At 35.3% G+C, this 26,799-nt stretch overlaps 2 protein-coding genes across 3 annotated transcripts in view; both read left to right on the top strand.

Annotated features, from left to right (window-relative positions):
* Nucleotides 1-240: 240 nt before the first annotated feature.
* Nucleotides 241-26,799, top strand: part of LOC110113602 (aquaporin SIP1-1) — a 28,939-nt gene continuing 2,380 nt past the window's right edge. The window contains exons 1-3 of one of the 2 annotated variants that reach the window (XM_028695346.1): nucleotides 241-773; nucleotides 850-1,122; nucleotides 1,774-1,803. In XM_028695346.1, coding sequence (XP_028551179.1) covers nucleotides 471-773; nucleotides 850-1,122; nucleotides 1,774-1,788 — 591 coding nt within the window. In that variant the 5' untranslated portion in view covers nucleotides 241-470 and the 3' untranslated portion in view covers nucleotides 1,789-1,803. Of the gene's footprint in view, nucleotides 774-849; nucleotides 1,123-1,773; nucleotides 1,804-26,799 lie in introns of those variants that run through there. The other variant, XM_020846243.2, reaches the window with a different exon arrangement.
* On the top strand, nucleotides 22,183-24,307 carry LOC110113603 (mitogen-activated protein kinase homolog NTF3-like). The gene is made up of 3 exons (XM_020846244.2): nucleotides 22,183-22,247; nucleotides 22,294-22,549; nucleotides 23,365-24,307. Exons 1-3 carry the CDS (start codon nucleotides 22,183-22,185, stop codon nucleotides 24,061-24,063), a joined length of 1,020 nt encoding a protein of 339 aa, XP_020701903.1. The 3' UTR covers nucleotides 24,064-24,307.

The raw sequence follows: 26,799 nt of genomic DNA, 5'->3' as shown, positions 1-26,799 counted from the left end.
GGAAGCAACTTTCCTCTAATTACTTTTTTGAGTTGAGGGAGTTGAGTTGAACCCTTTAGCTATCATGTAACAATGATTGAGGACAATGCTCTTAGATGAGTTGTTGCTGCTATGATCTACGATCAATTAAAACATATGAAAACTATGATCAATTAAAACATAAGAAAAACCTGTAAAATACTTGAGATGGAATAAATGAATAGACATTTTAAATGTAATTGAAATAGATATTCTTGCAACCAAGGTGGCCGCTCGCTATTTTACCTCGACCAAAGCGACGAAACTGCTCTGTATTTCACAATCCAAAAGGCAATATCCAGGATTCAGGCACTGGCGCTCGGCGCGGTCCCCATACCTTCCCTCGCAGGACGCGGCGACCTGGAGGCGGACGCACCGCCGCCACCGTAGTCACCGCATCTCACGTCTTCTCCTACCTTTAGAAAGAAGACTACTGGCGAGGGGGAAAATTTATGCACAGAATGGGTGCTATTAAGTCTGCCATCGGCGACGCGGTGATCACCTTCCTCTGGGTATTCTGCGTCTCCACTATCGGGGCCCTAACCTCCATCATATCATCCGCTCTCCAGGTTCAGGGTTTTGCACCCAACCTCCTCATTATCACCTTTCTAATCGCCGTCCTCGTCTTCTTCTTCAATCTCATCGCTCACGCCCTCGGCGGTGCCAGCTTCAATCCGACTGGCATCGCTGCATTCTACGCGGCTGGTATCGGCGGAGACTCTCTCATCTCACTGGCCGTCCGCTTCCCTTCTCAGGTCCCTCCCTTTTAACTTCCCCATTCTCCGGTTCTCTTCATTCTAGGGTTTTATTCTTAATTTCCGTTACGAACAGGCCGCTGGGGCGGTGGGGGGTGTGCTGGCGATTGTGGAGTTCATGCCTTCTCAGTACAAACACATGCTTGGCGGACCGTCGGTCAAAGTAGACCTACACACTGCGGCAATCGCGGAAGGGTTACTGACATTTCTCATCAGTTTTGCTGTGTTGTGGATAGTTATCAAGGGACCTCGAAGCATGGTCGTCAAATCCTTGATGCTGGCTGTCACCACTGTGACCTTGGTCGTTAGTGGCTCTGGGTATACTGGACCAGCCATGAATCCCGCTAATGTAAGTTGACTAGGTCACAACATTTGTGATTCTGACATGAGGTTTAATACTTGACTTTTGATCATTTCTCTATTACTACTTGCTTTCGAAAGATGAATTTTTGATATAGGGATACCAACAGGAGCTGCGGAAGTGCAAATCAGCATATAGTTTTTCCATTTAGCAACTTTTGGCGTTTCAGTGGAATGAAAGTATATTTGGCAATTTAATAAAATTTCTAGATATAGAAAGCTATTCTCTTGATGAAAAACAAATAAGTTGGCATTTTATGTTGCAGGACCTTTACAGTATCCTTTAATGATGATAACATGATATGAATAGTTGTATATGCTTGGCGGCAAAGTTCATTCTATTGCATTGTCAGTTAGAAATTTATTTATGGCTATAAGCACCAGGAGGTGACTAGCATGCTGTTTCCCTTATGTGCTTGTCTTTGAATGTTTTTTCTATCACTCTTCTTAGTATTTTACTGGGACAGTTGAATAAATTGTTTTTAGGTTGTTAGCAGGTCAAACACGATTCTAAACTTTGCAAATTAATTAATTAAAGATATACTAATAAAATTTTTAAGTATTAGTGTGAAATTTAATATTCTTTTCTTTTCTATGTTTCTAGTGGTATCACTGAATTTCTGAAATTTTCTATCCTCAGTATCATACTTATTAAGGTGCTTGCACATTGGTGCTATAGGTGTTGATTGAGAGTAACACCCATGGGTAAGTTTTGCACTTGACCGAGCAATTCATTTCAAAATATTTAGGGTATCCATAGACCTTTTATATAGTGCCTATTTTCTTTGAGGCTTGTTTTTTTTTCTTCTTTTTTTTTGGATGTTTTGTTTTATGTATGCTGCCTAACTACAATTAGAGGCATTTAGATAAAAGTTTGTAACTTGTTTAATGTAAACCAACTGACATGAAAATGTGTTGAGAACCTACTTTTTGGCAACCATTTTGAAATAGCAACTAGAAAGTGCAGTGAGAAATCAACTAGTCAGTTAGTAAATGCCCTTAGCATTTACTATGGTTTTTTAACAAACTATAATGATTACAGTATTCTATCTAGTGAGACGTCAACTAGTTTGTCATTAAAAATATCCATAGCAACCATTTTGATTTTTTAACAAAATATAATGAGCGTGTGCTATTATCATTTGTGATGATATTGTAGCTCCACACAGTTTCTATTAAACAGATAATGTTTCATTTGTAGTATCTATGCCATAGGGGCATCCAATTTGCTCCATCTACTTTATTCATAGTAGCTGCTTACAACGGATTTTCTATAACAACTTCTCAAGCCCTTGGTTTGCTAAAATTTCGCATTTTTTGCTTTTTCTTTTGCCATTTTACTATACATGTGGTGTGCATTGTAATACTAAAGAGTTATGGAATGTTGAGCCTTTCTCTGTCTTCTCTCATTTTAGTTATATTCTACTAACCTAATGCCTTTGGAAGTTTTTACCACCGTAGTCCTCGCTTTTTTCTTTGTTAAACCTCATTATGTTTCATTATTTATCTCTAAGCTTATTCTCTCTCATTCCAATATCTCTACCTGAGCCTAAGAGGAGGAACTAAGGCAGGAGTTCTGGTTGCAATTTGTTAAAAAGACAGGAGCCATTGAATGGGTGCAATAAAAGTTAGTCCTACCCTCTTTCTCACTCAGAGAAGACTCATTTATCTCTCATACTTATTAATAACAAATAATTCATCCTGACACAAAGATCCCATAGAGCCATAACACATGGAACGTGGCACACCATTTTAAAGTACGTTAAATTTTAAGAAAAACTTGGATAATTCATTAACAATCAGCATAAGAGAAAAGTATCATAATGCATAAAGACAGAATCAATTTCATATAAATAAAACAAAATATTTCTTTAAAATACTAAGTCAATGGAAGGTAATTAAATTGGAAAATTTAAAGTGATAATTATAAAATAAAGTCAAAGCATTGATATGACAACATATTATTGCTAACAAACAACAAAATTAAATCAAATAAAACTTAGTATTAAACAAACAAAAAATCGAAATAAAATAGTTGAGGAAAGTGCATGACAATAATAATATGGAAATTGCATTAATAGTTATTGGATGGAGAAGGAAGTGTATGGGTGTCACTACATGTTAGTTTCAGGCAATGTCAAGGACAAGGGTAAGGAGAACGAATTCTTCAAGCTGCCATATGTATTTTCATTAGCCTTCTTATTATTCTTTCTTTAAAGACTCTAGATACCCCCTAGATTTTAGATCTCCATGTTTGTTGCTTTTGGTCACTATAGTATAATAAATTCTAAAGCAACTGTTAAAAAATGATTCACGGAGATATTTGCAATGACAACAACTTCTAGATAGATGAATGACTCACATTTTTTGATCAAATGCAACTTATGAAATCTCAGAACAATGGTGATTATGGCCTTTGTGGACTATGGCAATGATTTCTGCATTAGGATCAATAACTTACATATTCCTCATCTTCATGATAGATTCTTATTGTTCTCATTTCTATGGGAAACTAAAATGTCAAGAATTGGGACTCATCAATAAGCATGAGTCGGTATGAGCGCTTCGATGTTTTGAAGCACTAAGATATCTATGAAGCTTTAAAAAAATGATAAATCAGTTTAAATAAATTATAAAAAAACAAGAAAATTAAAGTAATGCATTTCATTCTAGATATGTATTATAGTGTACACATAGAACACATATTCGACGATGTTTTTCTTTGTTGCGCCTTCCCTTACAAATAACACGAGATGTACAATATATTATGTTATGTGCTATAGTATCTATTATTTTGCGATATAATGTATGCTCTCTCCATACTCAAGAACCTATGACATCTCAGAACAATGGTGATTATGGCTTTTGTGGATTATGGCAATGATTTTTACCTTAGGATCAATAATTGACATATTCCTCGTCTTCATGATAGATTCTTATTGTTCTCGTTTCTATGGGAAACTGAAATGTGAAGAATTGGAGAAATTATTCTATGTGGAGACTGGACATAGAATGCCATACGGAGACCAAACAGAATGTGCCACGTTAGCGGTACGAGCTGCGGTATCGAGCTGCGGTACGAGCCACGGTACTGAGCGAAGTGATGACGTGGCGCATTCTGGTTGGTCTTCGAACGACATTCAGCATCCGCATAGAATAATTAATCCAAGAATTGGGACTCATTAATAAGCATGAGTCGGCATGAGTGCTTCGATGTTTTGAAGCACTAAGATATCTATCAAGCGTTAAAAGGAAAGATAAATTAGTTTAAATAAATTATATAAAAAAACAAGAAAATTAAAGTAATGCGTTTCATTCTCAATATATATTATAGTGTACACATAGAGCACTTATTCCACGATGTTTTTCTTTGTTGTGCCTTCCCATACAAATAACACGAGATGTACAATATATTATGTTATGTACTTGTGTGCTATAGTATCTATTATTTTGCATTATTATGTATGCTCTCTTCATACTCAAGAACTTATGACATCTCAGAACAATGGTGATTATGGCTTTTGTGGACTATGGCAATGATTTCTGCATTAGGATCAAAGACTGATATATTCCTCATCTTCATGATAGATTCTTATTGTTCTCGTTTCTATGGGAAACTGAAATGTCAATAATTGGGACTCATCAATAAGCATGAGTCGGAATGAGTGCTTCGATGTTTTAAAGCACTAGATATCTATGAAGCTTTAAAAGGAAAGATAAATAAATTTAAATAAATTATAAAAAAAACAAGAAAATTAAAGTAATGCATTTCATTCTTGATATATATTATAGTGTACACATAGAGCACATATTTCACGATGTGTTTCTTTGTTGTGCCTTCCCATACAAATAACACGAGATGTACAATATAATATATTATGTGCTATAGTATCTACTATTTTGTGTTATTATGTATGCTCTCTCCATACTCAAGAACATATGAAAATGAGATGTGACTTGGGTGCAAATCAAGCAAAGGAGTGTAGATGCATTCAAGAAAAACAGCTCAAGGAAATGAAGAAGATCATGCATTAAGAAAGCAAGGAACAAAAGGAGGTGGTCCAAACAAGAGCAAAAAGAAACAATCCACTTTTATGAGTGGTGCTTTTCATTTGGGTAAAGCTCAATCAATGAAATGATATCTACTTGTGAATATTCAATTGTCCCTCAAGTTCATCCCTCTTTAGTATTAGTCTACATTACTTCTTCCATAGTTTTTCTTTTATTGACAAACTTGTGATATCATAATGAAAACATAGGAATTAGGGTTTTTCATTATAAGATCCCCCCTTAAAACCCTTAGAAGGTTCTCTTTATAGTATCTTTCTGCACTCAAGTTATAAACCAATATGACCTTATAGCCTTTAGTAATAGTTTTCCAAGAATCAAAGCCAACTATGGCTTTAGTATTGGAACATAATGTGCCTTCCTTTTTAGCATCTAGGGTTGGGGAGAAAAGATGGTTAAATTCATTCTCCTCTATCCTAGAATCTAAGAATTTGATATTGAATTTGAATGCTATGGCACACCCAGTAGAGTGGAAGGAGGTAAATTGTTCTGATTTTGATACGAAAAATCATTATTTTTTTCTATTTAAAAATGGCAAAATATTGAAATTAAATTTCTATTTTTTGAAAAAAGACACTAGATTTTTATATTAAAGATTTTTTTTTTCAATTATTTAAAACTCAACTCATACATACAAAACAAAATTTTGAATTAAGAAAAACTTTTCTCATCTCAAGTAAGCACACTTCACCATATTTCTAAATATCATAGGGGAACATTGTAATAAGTAAAATTACTAAAAAGGAATAAAAAGGCAGATGAGGCGTCCGCACTGAGGCACGCTTCAAGTCGAGGCAGAAGAAATGCGAGTCGAGGCTTACGCGTCCAAGGTTCGGATGAAGCGTCCATTTTTCTAGCACGAGGCATACGCCTCAGAGCGTAATGCCTCAAGGCGTAAGGAGGCACCGCCTCGATTTATTAGTTAAATACGACTGGGCTGTACATAGTAGAGTCGTATATTTCGGTCGAGTTCGAAGTACTTGGAGGCGAAGTTAAGGTTCCATTCCCATTTTGTACTTATGTCCTTCCTCCCATTCCCATCGTTTGCTTCATCTTCTTCTGATTTTTCTCGCATTATCGTTGTTTGCTTCATCTGCAAACTTGAGGGGCTTTGAAACACCGACTTCAACAGCCACAAACATTCGACTTCCATGTGCCTGTCCGTGAAGGTAATGAGTTTTTCGCACTTTCTGCGGGATTTTGTGCCGGTTGAACCTCTTCAGTACACTATCCTTGTTACATACAAGAGGTATTAATCCTCTTTTATGCTCTTATTGATCCTCTTTTCTGCTCTTGACTTGCTTAGAAGTTGATCAGGGATTATTTGACGTCAATAAGAAGTTCATATATGATTGGATATTCTTTCCAAAATTTGATTTCAATCTCTGCAATTGTTTGGGGAGATTATTAGTTACATTTGCTTCCTTAGCTACAATAAACATGATTGGTTCAAATTTGCATTGCGACTTATGCCCAATCTCAATTATAAATTCAAGTTTATGTTTGATGTTTTTGCTTACATGTTCATTTTTACTTTCAAACTCCACTTCGATTCTTCTTCATGTATAAATTATGAGGATGAACATGATCTAATATATGTGTATATTTAGATTCATATCATTAGTTGTGATTCATATTATAATCACAAATTATTTTATGAATCTGGAATGTCCTTCAACATATATTCATAAAAATTCTGTTTCTTCGATAGTATCATATTGAATCATATATTATGTGCATTGCATCGAATTTTTTTTGTTAAATTATAGTATTGTTCATCCTTAAGTTTTTGCTTTAGATCTTTAATAAATTAAATAATGTTAACAAAATAATATAACAATAAATAATTTTTAGATACAATACCTATCGACCTTGTATAACACTCAAACTCCTCATATCTAATTTATTTATAATACTTGAGTTCTTTTTGTAAATGATGGCCATATTTACTGATTGACAAAATCCATAATAATTTAATAGTAACAATTCTTCAAAATAAATGAGCATGTTCTGCTAGTTTTTTTTTTTTTGAAGAATGCTAATATTTCATAGAAAGAAAAAACAAAACCTAGATACAAACTACTGAGAGTGAAGAGCACTAACACAATCTTCATTTACCATATCACAAAAGGAAGAAGGTAGTTCACTCTCAAAGAATAAATCCCAAAGAAAATCAGAAGAAAGAGCATGATTAGCACAAAAATCAGCTAATCTATTACAATTACGATTGACCTAATGAAAAATCACATTATTTACCTTGCTAAGAAAAGAAGAATCTTCAATAGCCAATTTTCTGTCCATATTCTTCGGTATACTGTGCACTTTGTGAAGAATATCAATGACATTTTTATTGTTACCTTCTACTATAATGCCTCCAACATCATCAAATCTGCCATTTAAAATCTCTGTGAGAGCAGAAACAGCGGACAACTCCAGCTGGGCACTGTCCCAATGCATTTTCTTCATACCAAAAGCAAGAAGAAACCTTCTACTATAATGCCTCCAACATGTTCTGCTAGTTGGGATTTGACAAGTTCTACTTATTGAAAGTCATAATGCTTTTATTTTCAAATGAAATATTCATATATCACATCAGAAATTAGTTTTCATATATCACATACCACTAAATATACAAAAAGAATGCTTTCTTTAGGTGCAAATTCGGAAGTAGAAGAATTTAAGGTTAAACAATAATGTGATATTTGATTAAATTCAAAAATGCCTACGAGAAATTTAAATTGTGAAAAATCAATAACAAGTTGAGTATTTTCACTAAAATGAAATATCAGATGTTTTAAATTTAAATAAAATCTGAAAGTCTAATAAATTGATAATTAATATATTTAGAAGAAAATAGATATAATAAAATTTAGGCCTCATGCTAATACTTGAATCATAAATTTAATTGAATCAATAGTGAAACATAATAATATAAACGAGAAATGAGGGCGAGGTTTTCATATAAATTTAGTCAAAGACAACATTGATTCTACTCATACATCTTTCCGTACATAATACAATAATATGTTCACATGTAACTTTCATACATCTTTCCATACATCCATATTTGATTTTACTTTTGCCGTTCACCTTCCTCGAGCTTCTGTATCTGTGCAAATGAAACTAAAGTGGATAAATAAATTTGATATATGTCATTCTTTTGATATATGTTATCTTTTTTATTTGTTGTTAATTGTTTATTTCTATCAGTTATTAGTATGACCAATGGCTAGGAAGTAGAAGAATTTAAGGCTAAATAATAATTGTGATATTAGATTAAATTTCAGAATGCCTACGACAAATTCAAATCATGAAAAATCAATAACAAGTTGGGTATTTTCACTAAAATGAAATATTGGATGTTTTAAATTTAAATAAAATCAGAAACTCTAATGAATTAATAATTAATATATTTAGAAGAAAAAATATATAATAAAATTTAGGCCTCATACGGATACTAAAATCATAAATTTAATTGAATCAATAGTAATAATATAAACCACAAATGATATAAACCTCAAATTATGGCGAGGTTTTCATATAAATTTAGTCAAATACAACATTGATTATACTCATACATCTTTTCATACATAATACAATAATATGTTCACATGTAACTTTCATACATCTTTCCATACATCCATATTTGATTTTGCTTTTGCCGTTCATCTTCCTCGAGCTTCTGTTATCTGTGCAAATGAAACTAAAGAGGATAAATAAATTTGATATATGTCATTCTTTTGTTATATGTATTTTTTTTATTTGTTGTTAATTGTTTATTTCTATTAATTATTAGTATGACCAATGGCTAGGAAGTAGAAGAATTTAAGGCTAAATAATAATTGTGATACTCGATTAAATTTCAAAATGCCTACAATAAATTCAAATCATGAAAAATCAATAACAAGTTGAGTATTTTAACTAAAATGAAATATCGGATGTTTTAAATTTAAATAAAATCAGAAACTCTAATGAATTAATAATTAATATATTTAGAAGAAAATATATATAATAAAATTTAGGCCTCATGCTGATACTAGAATCATAAATTTAATTGAATCAATAGTTAAACAGAATAATATAAACCACAAATCATGGTTTAAAATTGCGCAATACGAGGCTCGCCTTTGCGCAATTCCAATAAAAAACGCCTCGATGCTTACGTCTCGAGTTTTTTTTATGAGGCTTGCGCCTCAACTTGGTTGAGGCCCGCCTCACCTCACTGGCATGAGGCTTACGCCTCACGTTATATATATTAAAACTTATATAAATCTTTGAAGTAAATTTCGAACATTGGACTCTATCGGAGAGGAGGAAGGGGAAAGAGCAGTTCATCATAATGATGATTCAAATGAAGAACCCCTCAGTGATGACAGTGCTGATGACTTATGAGTTCTTATGTGATATGTCATTGCTATTTATTTTTGGAAATTGAAATTATATTTTAATGAAAAGAATACTGAGATTTGTGAAAGATAGAATTTTGAGTTGAACTATATTTCATGTTGTCTTATTATTGAGATATTTTGATTTCACTTCATATCTTATACTTTTTTATGTTTTATATTATTCACTCATTAGTATATAAAAATTTATCATTTAATGTTTACGCAATCTTTTGATTTTGAGGCTTACGCCTCAAAACGCCTTGAGGCTTACGCCTCGCCTCACGAATGAAGAACGCCTCAATACCTTCTGTTACGAGATTTAGTAATGTTTATTTAACATTACAGAAATTTAAGAAGTTAATATAACCTTTTGAAGTTATATTTACACTTGAAGAATGAGTTAAAAGTTCATCGGTCAAAAAATAAGAAAGAAAACAAGTTAAGAAGATTGTTATGAAAGATAATTCATTTTAATGCAGTACAAATTATGCTATGAAGACATCAGGACCATTAGTTAAGATGCTTAGAATGGTTGATGGTGAGAGGGCCTCTGCTATGAGATTTATTTATGAAGCAATGAATAAGACTACAGATGACATTGCAAAAGATTTGGGAGGTCAAGAAGATGAAAACTTAGTATGCATCAGCATGTAAGTATTATTGTAACTGGCGATCCCACTTTTCATTATGATAAGGACTTTCATGTTGATAAAAAGGTGAAAACTTATATGTATGCATATATGGATAGTCTCATTTCTGAAGAGGACTACCTCAAAGTGAATGATCAATTTGAGGGTTTTCATTTGAAGAAGGGAATTTGTATTTAGAGTAACACAAACATGCTACAAAACACGATCTCACGGTATGTTTATAGTTTGTATATTTATAATTTTAATTTTAATGTTTATGTATAAGTCTTCTACTTCAATTTATATTCATAATATATTTTTTATTTTCATGAAGAACGTTGGTAGACTCAATTTGGAGATGATTATTCCTGAATTAAAAATTTTTGCAGAAAGTTTTTAGCCTAACATGTTCGGCTTCTGTATGCGAGCATAATTGGAGCACATTCTATCAAATTTATACAAAGAGAAGAAATCGATTGGTTGCAGATCGAATGAACAAACTAATATATATATATATATTATGTTTAACAAAAAACTAAGTGATAGACATCTTATATTAAATAAGTAAGAAAATTCTGATAATAAAATTGACCATTTTCTTGTTGACGATTTATAATATGATGATGAATGGGTTACTCCTAAGAATGCTGATGTTCATGAAGTTGAAGCTGAAGAAGAAGCTCATGTCAATGAAGACAATGAAATAACTACCCAAGTTTATAAAAAAAGAAACAAAGTAATATGTAAACTTAAAAAAAAAAATTAAAAGTATTCTTCAATATAATGAATTAATTTTTATCTTATTATTATTTCATTCTAGAGCTAATGAAATATTAACTGATATAGATGATAAAAAAAAAATATTATAGATGAAGAAGAGTTTGATGATGACTTTGACATAAATTATGAACTCTTCTGAAGACGATCAAAGTGATGATGACCTGCATTGGGTCTTGATCTTAAGGGGTATTTCATTTTAAGTGAGTTTATTTTGTATCTTGTGTTCCAGTAATATTATATTAGAATAAATCATCAAGTTCATAATTATATTTTGTCATTTTTTGTCATTATTTATAAATTTAAATTGCCTTATTTTTATTGTTTTGAGGCTTACGCCTTGATCTGCCTCGAGGCTAACTCCTCTTTTCGCTTACACAAAAAATCTCAATTATCGATTTCGCCTTTTAAAACCTTATGTAGAATGCAAAGAATAAACAAATCTATGTAATGTGGTTAGTTGCGAATGACCTATATGTATTCCCTAAGTCCTCTAAGAAAATTTTCTACTCTCTCCTGCTACCATAGGTTGTAGAAGCCTTTGTCCTTCTTGGATATTATAAATTCTTATAATTACTTCTCCAAGTGAAAAGCCAGCTACTCCCACATCTAGGTACACAATATTTTTTTGTTTCTTTGAGATTTGAGTTCTCCGATCAAAAACATATAGAGATTCTGAAGTAACCAGATATATAAATGTGAGGATTGGAGTGTGTTGAGAAGAAGATGGCCTTTGCTGTATTCTCATACTTTCTCTAGAAACTTGCGCCTGAGTTGCAAGTGTTGGCTTATGCGTTTCTAGTAATTCTTTTTGTTTAGTGTTTAGTATATGTATATATTAAGTATATCAACTGTTAGTCCAAACCCTAAAGTTGCTTGAACAAAATAAAAAAAAAAAGTTTAGTGGTTTATCACATGGTACAATAAGTTCAATTTAGATTATAGTAGTTGTTTGAAATGTCATGCGACTAATTGGATTTATTTTAGATAACTAATCACATAGTGTAATACGTATTATATGATATGATTAGTTCTACTTTTAAATAATCATAATTAATGCAAATTAATTAAATATATTTGATTGGGCTAATCATATTATTGTATGGAATGATGCACATCATATAATAGAATTAGTTCAAAATTTGAATTATCTTAATTAATATAAACTAATATTGTTAATACTATACAAAAATATGATTGTTCATGTAATATGATTTGAATTGTACAATATGATATTAAGATCGATGTGCATTAATTAATATTTCTTCTGATCTTAACAAAAATAATCACCTATAATTTCATAATTGATTCTGAATGTGTTGTTTGATCCATGATCGTACGAACTCCAATCAGATCTAGAAAATTTTAATTATAGTTGATCTTACACTATAATCCATGATCGTATGGCATGATTAGTTAAGATCAATTGTTAATATTTTTTGGAATATTTTATTTGTGCTTGATTCTCTTATATGTGTTTTCTAGTCATCTTGGCAACCTCAAAGTTTAAAAATAATAATAATATATGACTAAGACAAGAAAAAAATAACACATTTTGTATCAGTGAAGCGTAGGCCTTGAAATCATTCGGTTTTGCTTGAGTTGCTTGGACCAAAAGCTTTTATGTTAGGAAGAAGAGTTATTTAGAGAAGAGGACGGGTTCCATTGTTTTAAGTGGAATGGTTGTTGAAACCGTTTGTGTGTGATTTTCAATTGAAGTAAGGAAATAACTCATCAACTGCTTCATAATTTTTAAGTGTGTGTATATATATATATATTCGGTTCAATTAAAAAAATGAATATGTAACATTATTATTAATCTTTTTTTGAGTTTTCCTTTTAGGTAAAAAAAGTCCATTTATGCTAATAAATTGAGTTAAATAAGATTTGATTTAGCCCACAAAAAAAATTAATTAATTACAACAAAAATGCAGTCGTAAGGAAATTTGCAAATCTAGATGAAATGCATGATTGCTCGATTATCTCGAACATGGCGAGATGACATGATCAAGTGACGACCATGATCGCGATGAGAATCATATGAGCGAGCGAATATCGCAACCGTGATAAGGCTTGCTGCAGGTAGAATTCGGGTAGGTATGTGAATGGGTGCTGTGGATTGACTGATTGGAGTCAGATAAAGGAAATAATGCGTGGATTGAAGCTTGTGCGTGCAAGAAAGGACCAGAAGATAACGGGTAGGCTTTAGTGTTCGATTGGTCTGATAAAACTCGGTGAAAGTTGTAGCAGCTGGGAGAAAAAGAGAGGTCGGGGTTTGTGCGTGCTGAATCAGCGGGCTCGGTCGTTGGAGTGGGTTGGTTGGCACAACAAGAGTTAGAGCAGGTTGAACGAGATTAGCACTGGCTGTGGAGGCATCATACAGTGAAGTGTGGTTTGGGAGCTAGGCACAGGAGTGGATCCGCTGATTGGCGGGATTAGAAGGTTGGATCGAGAGGCTCTGTGGTTAGAAATTTGAGGCGGATCTGTGCAAACAGTCGTAGCGACGGGAGGTGCTCGATTGAGGTGGTCTGGATTTTGAGTGAGGCAGCCGTAGGGATCATATGGGTAGTTGCAGAAGTTCTGTGTTGGTTGGGCGATCAGATAGTTGGCTGGGTTCGGCTGTGCAAAATAGGTGACGGGATCAAGGTGTCGTGATCTGGGGCTGTGGAAGTTGGAGATCAAAAGTGGGTTTATGAGGATTGATATTTAATCTCGTGTGCGAGAAAAGACGTTTGGGTAAGGAGAAAGGGAGCTTGTGTGATCGATCGATAGTGGAGGAAGAAAAATGAATGAGGCCGATTTTCTTCTCATTTTAACGATAGCAAGAGAGATTGTTGAGGCTGACACAACATTTACGGGAAGCGATGGTGTCGCCAATGCCGAACGACATGGGTTTCAGTGGATGTATATAGGATTCCCGGAGAAGAGAATGGAGTCGGTGCATCCGCGGTGCATCCGAGGTATTTTTCGATTTGATTTGATTTTTTTCCGCTTTAATAATAATAATAATAATATTGTCATTATTATTTTTATTTAAAATAACTGAAAATCAGAGAAAATCTTATTTTACCCTTGATTTGCTCGCCGTCGTCTCGAGACTCGCATCAATTTTCTCTCACAAATTTTGTTGGTTGAAATTACAATTATTCTTTGAGGACTCAGATGTTCTGAATGTAACGGTGAAGTCTGTTATGCGATCGGACATTGTTTGGGCAGTTTGCGCGTCTATTTAGTCTATTGATCGTAGATTTTGATCGTTTCTATCCGATTTGACCGCGAGGGGCTTCCTCTTGGTTAAATTCGATGTTCTGATCATAGAGGCATAGTCCGTTCGGTGATCAAAGGTCATTTGACTACTTACGTGACACGTCGTGCTTGCCGACCGTGACTTAAGTAGCTGGTTTTCGTTCTTTTCATGTGTTTTTAATATGTGGGTCAACAGTTTTGTTGAACACACTCACTTGAGTAGAAACTGTTAGATAGAAAAACAAAAATCTCTTTCTCGTTATGAGTTTTCACAACAATCTAGCGAGTCATACTCATTAGATGATATATTAAAACAAATTTATAAAAGATCTACTCTAAAAGGGAACATTTGTATTTCATGACACATTTCACATTATAATAAACTCATCATTCAAGGGCGTGTATATAAAAATTAACATTACAATCCATAGAGCTATTTATCATGACGAATCCATTTGCTATAGCTGGCATCAGGCCACCCATTCTTCATTGTTCTTGATTAGGTAAATACTAGCGTAAAAACTCCCCAACTTTGTGTGCTAAATGATTAAGCCCCTTTTGGCCATCTTGTACCTAACGACATCTTTTACCATGACCTATGTCTGGGTGAAGGCGACCACCTCCTTCAGCTTGCCCACCTCTCTTTGTAACATGACAAGCTCGTTGTGAACCGTCTCATCTCTCGGGACTACTTGCTTGCCGATCTCTTTTGAGGTTCATCATTTTCTCCCGAGTCATCAGCATTATAGCAACCTCCTCTAGTGAGATAAACTTCAGTGGAGGAAGATCAGAAGATTGAGGTTAGAGAGAAAAGTTGCTGCCGCCTCTCTGGCCTCAATAATCCTTGGTTGTTCATCCACTGTTCACTTCGATCTGTGCCTCCAACAAGCCAAGGATCGACATTGCCACTCCTTCTACGACGCCTTGATTCGTAGCCAACCCTTTTAATCTTTCCTTATTTGTGTCTAACCTTTCTAGTAGCACCTAGATCTGCACTGGCCTCCTCTTCATTGTTAAATAAGAGTTCACTTGGGGGAGGTGGTAGACGATCAATGCGAATGACTTCCATGTTAACATCACAAAACGTTCATCAATACTCAAGTTCAAAATCCACAGGGGACTAGTAGTAGCGGATCGTGCAGCATTTTCGCCCTATGATACTTGAAGGTTGTGCCCTAAAGCCTTCATATCTTGTTCACTTGGCAGATGCTCTAATAGCTTGTTTAAGGACAAACATACTATTGGCTCCCTCAGAAGGGTTACCTTTTTAGCAAGGCAATTCCTGGGTCTCGTTGTCGTGATATCACGACGAGTAGCTCTCCTCGACATCTTGTAGCTCAACGGTTCATCATCTTCATTAGCATTGGTGTTACCCTAACAAGAGCAATTGGAATGTCAGCCATGGCCAGGTAGCCACCAGAAGTAAGCACTGGCGTCGTAGCAGCGTAGTCACCTCTCCAACCTCAAACATTACCTTCTTTTTTGGAGGGGAGGTGCGAACTCTACAAATCCGATTAGCTGTCGGGCCTCTCTTGCATTTTCCTCCTTCCAATGCGAGGCTAAAGCTGCATCTGAAGCCTCCCGCCGGGACAAGCGGCTTTTGTTATTCGAATGGCTATTTTTCTAAACTCCATTTCTTGAACATGAATCTTCGAAAGATCCATTTCATAAAAGCACTCACTGGTTCTCTAATAATAAGAAACTGGGAAACCAGTCTTCCAAGGTGCAAAAGCTGCTAGGGAAATGAGTTTGTTGTTGACCCCTATAGCAATAAACAACAACAACAACATTAAGCCTTTATCCCACTATGTGGGGTCAGCAACATGAATCCTTTTTCTCCATTGTGTCATATTAAAAGTCAATTTCTCGTTTAAATATAGTAGAGAAAGATCTTTTCTAATATTTTCTAACCAAGTCTTTTTAGTTTGCCTCTACCATTCTTAACATAAGTCAAATCTAATACTTCTACTTTCCTAACAGGGTCATCAGAAGGCCACCGTTTTATGTTACCAAACCATCTAAGGCAACTCTCTCTAATCTTATCTTCTATTAGAGCTACTCCAACCATTCACGTATATGCTCATTTCGTACCTATCTCTAAGGGTAAAGCCACTCATCCACCTGAGCATCCTTATCTCTGCCACACTTAACTTAGTATTATGCTTCTCTTTTAATGGACAACATTCGGCACCATAAAGCATTGCAGGCCTCACCACCATCTTATAGAATTTTCCCTTAAGTTTGAGGGGTACTTTTTTATTAAACAACAAGCTCGATGCATTCCTCCAATTCAACCATCCAACTTGCATTCTGCTGATAATATACCAATCTATTTCACCATCACTCTGAACAATAAATCCAAGATATCTAAAACGTGTACTCTTATTAATGACTTGATTGCCCAATGTCACAATCCTCTCACTAGGTCTATTACTACTAAAATTACACTTAATATATTCCATTTTATATCTACTCATGCGAAAACATTTAGACTCTAAGGTTGACCTCCCCAATTTAAGTTTACCTTCAACTCCCTCTATAGTCTTATCAAGAAGATGAATATCATCAGCAAAAAGCATACACCAAGGTACATCCTCTTGCAAATGTCTAGTGAGAACATCCATGACTAAAGCAAAAAGTTATGGGCTTAAGGCTGATCCTTGATGTAACCCAACCGAAATAAGAAAATACTTGGTCAAACCACCTTGTGTTTGAACACAAGTACTAGCTCTTGCATACATATCTTTAATGATTTGAATATAAGCGTTATTAACTCCATTCTTTTCAAGAACTCTCCATAGCACTTCTCTTTGAACTTTGTCAAATACTTTTTCTAAATCAATAAATTTCATATGTAGATCCTCTTTATTTTCTTTATATTTATCCATCAAACCTCTTAATAAATGTATGGCTTCCATAGTTGAACTACCCGGCTTGAATCCAAATTGATTTTGAGAAACATTAGTATCACGCCGCAACCTTTGCTTCATAACTTGCTCCCATAGTTTTAAAGTATGACAAATAAACTTAATTCCTCTATAATTCGCACAATCTTGTGCATCGCCTTTATTCTTAAAAATATGAATTAACACACTCATTCTCCACTCATCTGACATCTTTTTAGTCTTTAAAACAGTATTAAAAAGTTTAGTAAGCCAAGAAATTCCTTCATCTCCTAAGCATTTCCACACCTCTTTTAGAATATCATCAGGTCCAACAACTTTTCCAAACTTCATTTTCTTTGAAGTCTCTCTAACTTCAGTTTTACTAATATGCTGATAAAAACATAAATCTTTTTTTTTTTTTCATTTAGGATGCTATGGTCACTACAGTCAATTGTATTTTCACATTCTATAACAATCCAAAAAAAAATCAAATAAAAATGCATCCATACCTTCTCAAATACTGTCGAATCCCTACCAAAATCCTGCATCATATCCACTGTCTACAAAATCGGCGTCGAATGAAGACGCCCATCCCATACGTGCGCTGATTATTGCTAATAAAATGAAGTTGAGGCGAAGTCTTACGCTCTTATTCTCCTCACACGCTCGATCACCGGAAAAATTCCACTATCAAACAATTGCAAGCTCCCATCACTGCTTCCAACTTCCTCAAGCCTCAACCCTCTACCTCTTTCCTCAGCCGAATCCCTCAGATCTCCTAGCCGTAAGCCCTCTGTCTCTTTCAAATAAAAACCCATGACTAGTCCTAATCGATATCAATCCCAGTCCATCACTCTCCAGGTAGCCGACCTCTTCAAGCCATTTCTCTCCCACCGACTTGTATTCTTGTTCTCTACCCTAGTCTTGACCAAGCCTTTTAACGAACATAAGCTAAACTCTTCAAAATCGACATTGCTGACTTGCCTGTGTCGAGATCCCTCCCTCTCTTTTGTCAGACCTGCATACGCCCAATCCGACTTCACCTAATGTCGCAAGACCTCCGAACTAAGCCTCCTGCTCTGTCTTCGATCCCCTCAACCCAGCGACCAAAACCCCCATTATAGCTCGACATCTGTTAGCACGACCTCTTCCTCACGCCTCCAAACCAGTTTAAATCTCCCAGCACCATTCCTCCATGCCTCTGATCCAAAGCTTCAATCGAGACCCCACCCCGCCTCTTCCTCTTTACCCGAGCTAAAGCCGTAAGCCAAACCATCCAAACTCCCTAAGCTCATCAGCCCCACAAGCATCCTGACCCCATTTCCTTTGCTTACGGTGGAGCCTCGTCCAACCTGTTGATTCCTTCGATCCAGAGTGAGTGAGAGAGAGATAGAGGGCTTTCTCTTACCTTGCACTTCCAGTCATTCGAATCCACCAAAACAGCAAGTCGACGCCTCCATGGTCCCTGCCTGATTCATCTAGCTGACCTTTAGGTATATATTTTGTTTTTTCATTAGTAATTTTATTTAATTATTGTTATTATAAGTATTAATATTATTTTTATTATTAATATACTTACGATATATATATATTAGAGAAAAAAATTATGAAAAAGAAATGAAAGAAAAGGAAAAAAAAAAGATCAAAGGAAAAATAGAAATGTGTGTATTTATGCCTTTTTGCAAATTTCCAATCATAGTCATCGCCGCCATCACCTCGTCGCGCAGGTATAACACTCCCAACTCAAAATTCCTATTTTCGGCGTTTGTGGCGCATTGGAAAATCGTCTATATACGCTTTTATCTATTGTAGTGGAAAGAGAATTCGATGGGATGTCTACGGCGAGGCGGGTAGGCCTTGTATGCACATTTCTCTAGCACGGCGTGGATGAGTATAAGTACCCATAAACGCTTTAGCGCTTACGGGGAAATAACTGCGCATTTCAAACAAGTATTCGAAGACCCATACACGCCTTTCTTTGGCGTAGTGGGGTTGAAGATTTACAGTCGTGGTGTCATCAGACACATCGTACACGTTTTTCTTTAGAATGGTGGGAGGCCCAGACACTTGGATTTCTCCTAAATTGAGGAGGCATCAAGAGGTTGCCGAAATTTGAACTGAACAGGGGACCTGGAATTGAACAAATGACAATGAGCTAAACTTATACTTAAATAAACATAAATAGTTGACGGTGAATATGGCTTGAACTTAAACGAACAACGAGGGACTTGAACTTGGATATGACGCAGGGAATCGGAGTTTAGAACTCTAAAATGCATGATGAATTGAAAAGTATAAATGCTAAATAGTAGTTTAATGCACTCAAATGAACATGAATGAACGAATGAAGGACTTGTTATACAACTTGTTTGCAAGCATTTTGATCAATGAAAACCAAAGGGAGGTTAACAATATAAGTGAAGATGATTATACAGATTGTCCAACAAATGAATAACATGAAACTCATAGCGCTCATGTCAATCAATCCATGAGCAAGGAAAATGAACCTATAATACAATCGTTTGTCCTGTAAGTGAAAATCAAAACTCGCAACAGCATCAACTACCATTCCACAAACATTTGCAAGAAGATTATGGCAGAAGCAATGCCATGTTCAAAAGGAGACATGCGACAAATGAGATATCAAATTCAAGTTGATGTGTGGCCCTCCCACAGTCAATGCAAGTCAGCATGCAAGCTATCATATAGATACCTTGCAAGTGAAAGAGATCGATGTACAATGAACATAATAATGAGATGAGGAAATTATGGTGCAAGCAACACATCGTCTACAACCTAAGAAAACAAGTCGTGATAAGTGTAGATACTTGCAAACGATGATAGAAGATCGGGAGCACACACAATAACATCACCCACAACCATTATGCATCCAATGTGTTGCCCACAAGCAAACACATCAAACAACAAAGGAGCTCTAATGATGAGCTACTCATTAGTGGTAGTGGGTAACATGCAGCAATACACCTGTGAGTAAGTGCATGGTAGAAGACCCGCCATACTTAACGTGTCGTCCACAAGAACGATATAAGGGAATTGCAGTAGACAGCAACATCTACTAGCGATGGCAGGAGACTAGTTAGTGCATGACAATTTACCTGTATGATGTAATAAATACGCATAATGTGATGCCACACCATCAGATCTGCAACATTCGTACAAGCAGACAGAAGACATTTACAAGCTTTCAAATAAAGCATCACACACATTCAAATGATAATTTCCCATACAACTGACTGACGTCAAATATTCCAAAAATATCCCCACACATACTCCCTAACATGCATAGAAATAAACACAAGTGAATGCATGCGCAATCGTATACCCACATGGGACCTTACAAGCGTATCATGCGCACACGTGATGTATAGGGAGGCTATGTGGGTCAGATAATAAATCCAATTTCTATCTCAATCCTTCTATACAGGTAGATAGGAGTCGACACGACTCAAATTATCAATAAATATACGGTTGCGATATCGACCAGGATATTTTTTTTATAAGTTCATTGTAGGCCTTCAAGGTCTATAACAAGAGAAATTTATTAATAAAAGCATACAACCCATAAAAAACTTGATTCTCTATTGACAAGTAGATAGAGTCGATAGAGTTCAAACCCATAAAGTGAAATTCCCCATAAATACCTTGATGATGGCCTTGTTGAATCTAAATCTCAATAGGAGGGGTCCTTAAACACTTAAAATGCTTTACAAATACCCATGAAGATTCAAAACAACAAAAATACCAAAAGCTCAATAATATTTAAAATTGAAATCAACCTTAAAATGCTTAAAGCAAAACCCATCCTTCGCAAAAGTTTTCCGAGTGAATAATTCAAAAACTACTTTAGCTCACAAAGAGCTAATGTTTGGTCGAGATTACACTAGGATTCATTCTCAAACAGTCTCTTACCAGCAAGGACGTGGCACATGTCCTCTAACTAGCATTTTTCTTGCCTAATGGCACCGCATGTAAATAGTTATAACTGGAGCCCTTTGAACCAAGTGGTTTGTTGCTAAATGACACAACTAAATTATGGTCATGACCAGAGCCCGTATGCTCCTCAATGACATCAAATCCTTGTGATATGAATCAATAGACCAAAATTGATAAGGCATAAAGCCCTTTGTTAGCAAAGGTGGATTAAAATTTTTCCCCATATACAAACATCCACCTTAGGTCAACCAATAATTGCCGACAAGGTTCCTTTATGTCAGGTTGGGTCGACTACCTCCCCTGACTATGTAGACCTGAAACCACGATGGCTTGGGACAACGAAACCATGAGATCTTGATCGGGCTCAGTACCACTCCCCCACCATCCTCTTTAAGTGTAAGATGGTGAAATTTCTAATTTTAAATATTAAATCTCTAAATCTTCAACCCATGCTGCTACTATATGCCAGATACTACTTATCTTTACGTATCTGATTGATGACTAGCCTTAATTAAAAGTTCTCTCTCGTTATCGGGAGGGGTAATTAACTATAGGGTCTTTTGCCTATAGGAAACCATAACTCAGATCATAAAGTCCTCTCAAAATGAGGGCAAAATCACTGGGTAGTGTCTTATCTGCAAACCTAATCTCCCAAAATTTACCCTGGAACTTAATCCGTTAAAACTCTATTGAAGGCGAGGGAGGCTGGGGCGTGAATGTTCGGAGCCCACATATGCCAAGGTGCAAAATCCGCTATTTATTAGAAGAACGACACACGAAAATGATGTCATGATGACTTCATCATTATGAAGTCAATCAGGTTTCTAGGACTACAGTAAAATAGGGAAGTAAATTCGCATTTATTTTATTTGTTCTCATTAGTTGGTTATTGTTAATATCATTCACTTGCCTTTCTCGTAGCCTATCTTTTAAAGGGCCGAGTGAATTAGTGAATTAAATGAATATCTTTAATTACTTTCACATGTATCCTCACTGTTGACCTCTTCTGTAGTATGCAAAGAACAAGACAAAAAAAGCCTTAAAATGATTACCCGTCTAAGGCCTTACCCGTATCTGCCGAAATTGCGCCCCCAGTTTCCAAATGGTGCCGAAGTCAGAAGCCCATAACCGCATGCGGAGATCTCCTCAAGCGTGCTCTTCGGCATCGTTAAAAGCAAGCGAGACGAAACCTTAACATTTTTCTTCGCTTCAGCCTTCGACTTGCTCTCTACCCATACCCGCATGCTGAGATCTCCTCAAGCGTGCTCTTCGACTTCGTTAAAAGCAAGCGAGACGAAACCTTCTCATTTTTCTTCGCTTTAGCCTTCGACCTGCTCTCTACCTCTTATTCCCACTACAATCGAATTCTCCCTGCAGCAGAACACTGCCAACCCTCCAACCCAGTCGAGCTCCCGAACGAAGCCGCCTTTACCTTCTCTGGCCAAATCTCGATCCTAGCAAGACCTCCTGTCTCCTGAGCCTCTTGATTGTGTCGGTACACCTCCGCCTTCTCCAATCCTTCGGCCAATAGAGAGAGAGAGAGAGAGAGAGAGAGAGAGAGAGAGAGAGAGAGAGCGCATTCCACTTACTCGTTCAAAGCCTAGCCCGTCCGATCTTCTTCCTATAGGGATCGGAAGACAATGTTTTGATTGGGAGCAATAACGAGAGCTCAGTCGCAGTGAAGGTAACTTTCTCCCTTCCGCGTGTTTCTTCGGGTACATCCCGCAAATCCGTTGAGCTACAGGATTTACTAAAGAGGGAGAGCTTTAACTTGCGTGGGATCTAATAATTTCTAATCCCGCCCTAAACTTGTCTAATCTTTCATTAATCATAATTAATCCTATTTGATTAATTATGATCATTTATAATTAAGTGTTATTAATTACAAATAATTATAATTAATTAGTAATTATGATTAACTTAATTATTTTTAATAATTTCTCATCTTAATTATTAATTATTTATAATTATTCATAATAAATTGTTATTAATTATAAATAATTATGATTAATTTTAATTAATTATATTTAATTACTTTTTATCTTAATAAATAATTATTTATGATTATTCTTAATTAATTATAAATAATTATAATTAATTACTAATTGATATATTAGTTGTTTTTGGTTGCTCAGTCCTTGTTTTTTTTTTTTTTCAGAAAAAAGAAAATATGTTAAGTTTTACTCTTAGCTTTCTATTTTTCTAGGTAAAAAACTTTTCTTTTTGACTCATTCTACTGAGTTGACACCCAGATTGATTGAATATTTTTCATCATTGTTCTTAGTTGCTTCGTGGACTGAAATACCTTCATTCAGCAAATATACTGCATAGAGACCTGAAGCCTGGAAACCTATTGATCAATGCAAATTGTGACCTTAAGATTTGTGACTTTGGTCTGGCTCGAACAAGCAATGGGCAAGGACAGTTCATGACTGAGTATGTTGTCACTCGTTGGTATCGAGCCCCTGAGCTTCTTCTTTGCTGTGATAATTATGGAACATCAATAGATGTGTGGTCCGTGGGCTGCATCTTTGCTGAGTTACTTGGACGCAAACCTGTTTTCCCTGGATCAGAATGCCTGAACCAGCTCAAGCTCATTGTCAATGTGTTGGGCACCATGAATGATTCTGATCTTTCTTTTATTGATAATTCTAAGGCTCGGAAGTATATCAAGTCACTTCCATACTCACCGGGCATATCTTTCAGTTCTCTTTATCCCCATGCAGATCCCTTAGCCATTGATCTACTTCAGAAGATGCTTGTTTTTGATCCCTCTAAGAGGATCAGTGTTATTGAGGCACTTCAGCATCCTTACATGTCACCTCTTTATGATCCAAGTACCAATCCTCCAGCTGATGTCCCCGTCGACATTGAGGTTGATGAAGACTTGGGAGAAAATATGATTAGGGAAATGATGTGGAATGAGATGCATTTTTACCATGCAGATGATTCTTCCTTAAATGTGCGAGATATTATGGAGTGAGATGTTTTAGTTCTTTCATTTGGAAAAAAGATGTTTAACTTCCATTCAGAAGTTTCTTGACTCATTGTGTGAAACAATAAGGTGGAAGGTTTTTATGTGGTGTGTATTGTCCAGTTGCGTTACTACTTGCTAGTATCGGTTGCGGTTGCACTCGACTGTTTATTTCATGTAAATATGCGTTGTATTTTTGTCATTAAGAAAGCCACTTTTTTTGAAAATTTTATTCTGGTGTGTTGCGCGTGGATTTAAGTTGTTTTTTGCAGCCATCCTTATGAAATTTTTGTTTAGTTATATTTTTTGTATGATCTTGCAATGGCTAGAATCAAATTCTCTACCTACTGTCAACTTTCAATTTTTCAAAGTGTAATGAAATGAGCCATTCGTAGTTTCTTGTTAGTATTTGAAATATTTCTCGAACCAACTTTATGGTTATGGAACAAGAATTTTATGAATTTTGATAGAAAATAAATGCAGTTAAATACACAGGTAGAAGGATTTCTGGTACTATTTGCTACAGCATGTACCTTTCAGTTGAATTTAGTTATATCCTAAAGTTTCTGCAAGAGATATTGGTCTCGGCTTCAGGGGGTGAAAACACAAGAGGTATTCAATCAAGAGCCCTGAATATAGAACTTATATGTTGATTTTGATGAGCACAAATGCTGTGGAGTCAAAAGCGTGATAGTGAGAGAAGAAGAGCCACATCTTTGGTAGAAATATTGACAACGTATGTAATTTGTCATTAGGAACCAAGCACAACTTTCACAGCATGGGTCTCAATATATAAGTTTTCCTATGTTTGAAGACTGGCAAATATATTGTTCTTCATGGACCTTTACCTAAGAGCTCATAAACATCATAAATCAAATGAAGGAAGATCACAGCTGAAATTCTGTCTTTAGTGCCACTTGTTAGGGATTATGTATCAAGGAGTTCAATATTAATCAATAGATAGTCATGCCCAATTTTGATTCCTCTTGATCCATACATCTAGTAAGTGATAACATAACTAATGATTTGTTGGAATCGAGTATTCATTTGATTTGTGGCTTTTATTAGACTAAAATTGCAGGTAATCCTAATTATTGTGAGTTCTTTCATGTTAGCCTATTCTTTGGCACTCATCTTTATAGCCGTCTCATGCTTATTCTATACGAATAAAGCCTTTGATGGTCCATTGGTCCTGCTAATATCTTTATGATTCCATCCTTTGTTACATGTATTGCTACAATAGCTATTTAGTCATGAGATATGTGAATTGTCATGTGCCCCTTAGAAAGCTTTCAAAAGTGTTAGCAAATGATAGATATTTCTGTCTTAGTGCAAGCTATGATAACTTTTTAAGATATGAACTAGAGATTATTATTATTTTTTTTTAATGATAGGAAGATTTCTTTTTTTCCTTTTTAGTTAAAGCTGCATTTTGTTGTTCACAATCAACCCTTTTTAGCTATCATCATCTCTTGATCTTGCAGTTTACTTTTCAAGATTTTGAAGTTTACGTTATGTTCTTATATCAACTGAATGAACCCGAGTATCATTTAGAAATACATAAATAGTGCTTTTATGTACATTCTAGCAAGATAAAATTATTCACTCATCTCTCGTTTATAGAAAACATGCAATCCATCATGTTATCCTTCATATTTCACCATCGTCAATATCTTATCCAACCTATAATCTGTTTTTATAATCCTCACTTTTTAATTTATTATAGTTGAATGTTGTAAGAGATGTTAATCCTATTGTTCTCTATGTGCATCAATATTACCTTTGGTCTAATCCCTTCTACTTGACCAATCCAATTCTTCGAGATTATATTTATCTACTATTCTAATTGCTGCATCTTCTATGTTTTTTGCATGTGGTCAAATCACCTAATTTTAATTGTGTTGTCTTCAATTGGTCACATAAAACGGCGGCCTTGTGATGACCCGGTTAGGAGAGTAGAGGTATTAGATTTGACTTATGTTAAGAAAGGTAGGGGTAGACCTAAAAAGACTTGGTTAGAAAATATTAGGAATGACCTTTCTTTATTAGATTTAAACGAGAACTTATTAGGAATGACCTTTCTTTATTAGATTTAAACGAGAACTTATTAGGAATGACCTTTCTTTATTAGGTTTAAATGAGAATTTGACTTTTAATAGAACACAATGGAGAAAAAGGATTCATGTAGCCGACCCCACATAGTGGGATAAAGGCTTGATATTGTTGTTGTTGTTGTAATTAATTATTATTAATTATAGTTAATTATAATTAATTATTTTAATTATAATTAATTATTTTAACTAATGATTAATTACTATTAGTTATAATTAATTTTTATCGATTATAAAGAGAAATGTTCCTCGATCTATATGCCAACACTGCCGACTCCTCCTAGCCGAAGAAAAGCAAAGCGGGCAGAGGCCGGGGCCAAATTTTTGGAGCTTACACTCAGAATTAGTGACTGAGTTATGACAAGGATATTCTCTCTCCTAGCAATTGCCCAAGAGGGGTCATCCAGAGCCTCTAGAAGGATTTTCTTAAGGAGGTGGCACATGTTACTCGCATCTGCTCAAGAAAATCGCCCTAAGATGGGCGACCAGAAGGAACCTAGCTAGAAAAGCAGATCATCACTCATCTCAGCTAAGCTCTTCTCCTTAGAGCCTGACAAGCTTGCTGAACTCATTTACAGGAAAGCACCTTACTTGGAGACCCCTCATTCATTCATCTACAACTCATGCCAAGTTG

This window comes from Dendrobium catenatum, unplaced genomic scaffold, assembly GCF_001605985.2.
Source record: "Dendrobium catenatum unplaced genomic scaffold, ASM160598v2 fragScaff_scaffold_622, whole genome shotgun sequence".
NCBI lineage: Eukaryota > Viridiplantae > Streptophyta > Magnoliopsida > Asparagales > Orchidaceae > Dendrobium > Dendrobium catenatum.
This window is presented reverse-complemented; position numbering and strand designations above follow the sequence as displayed.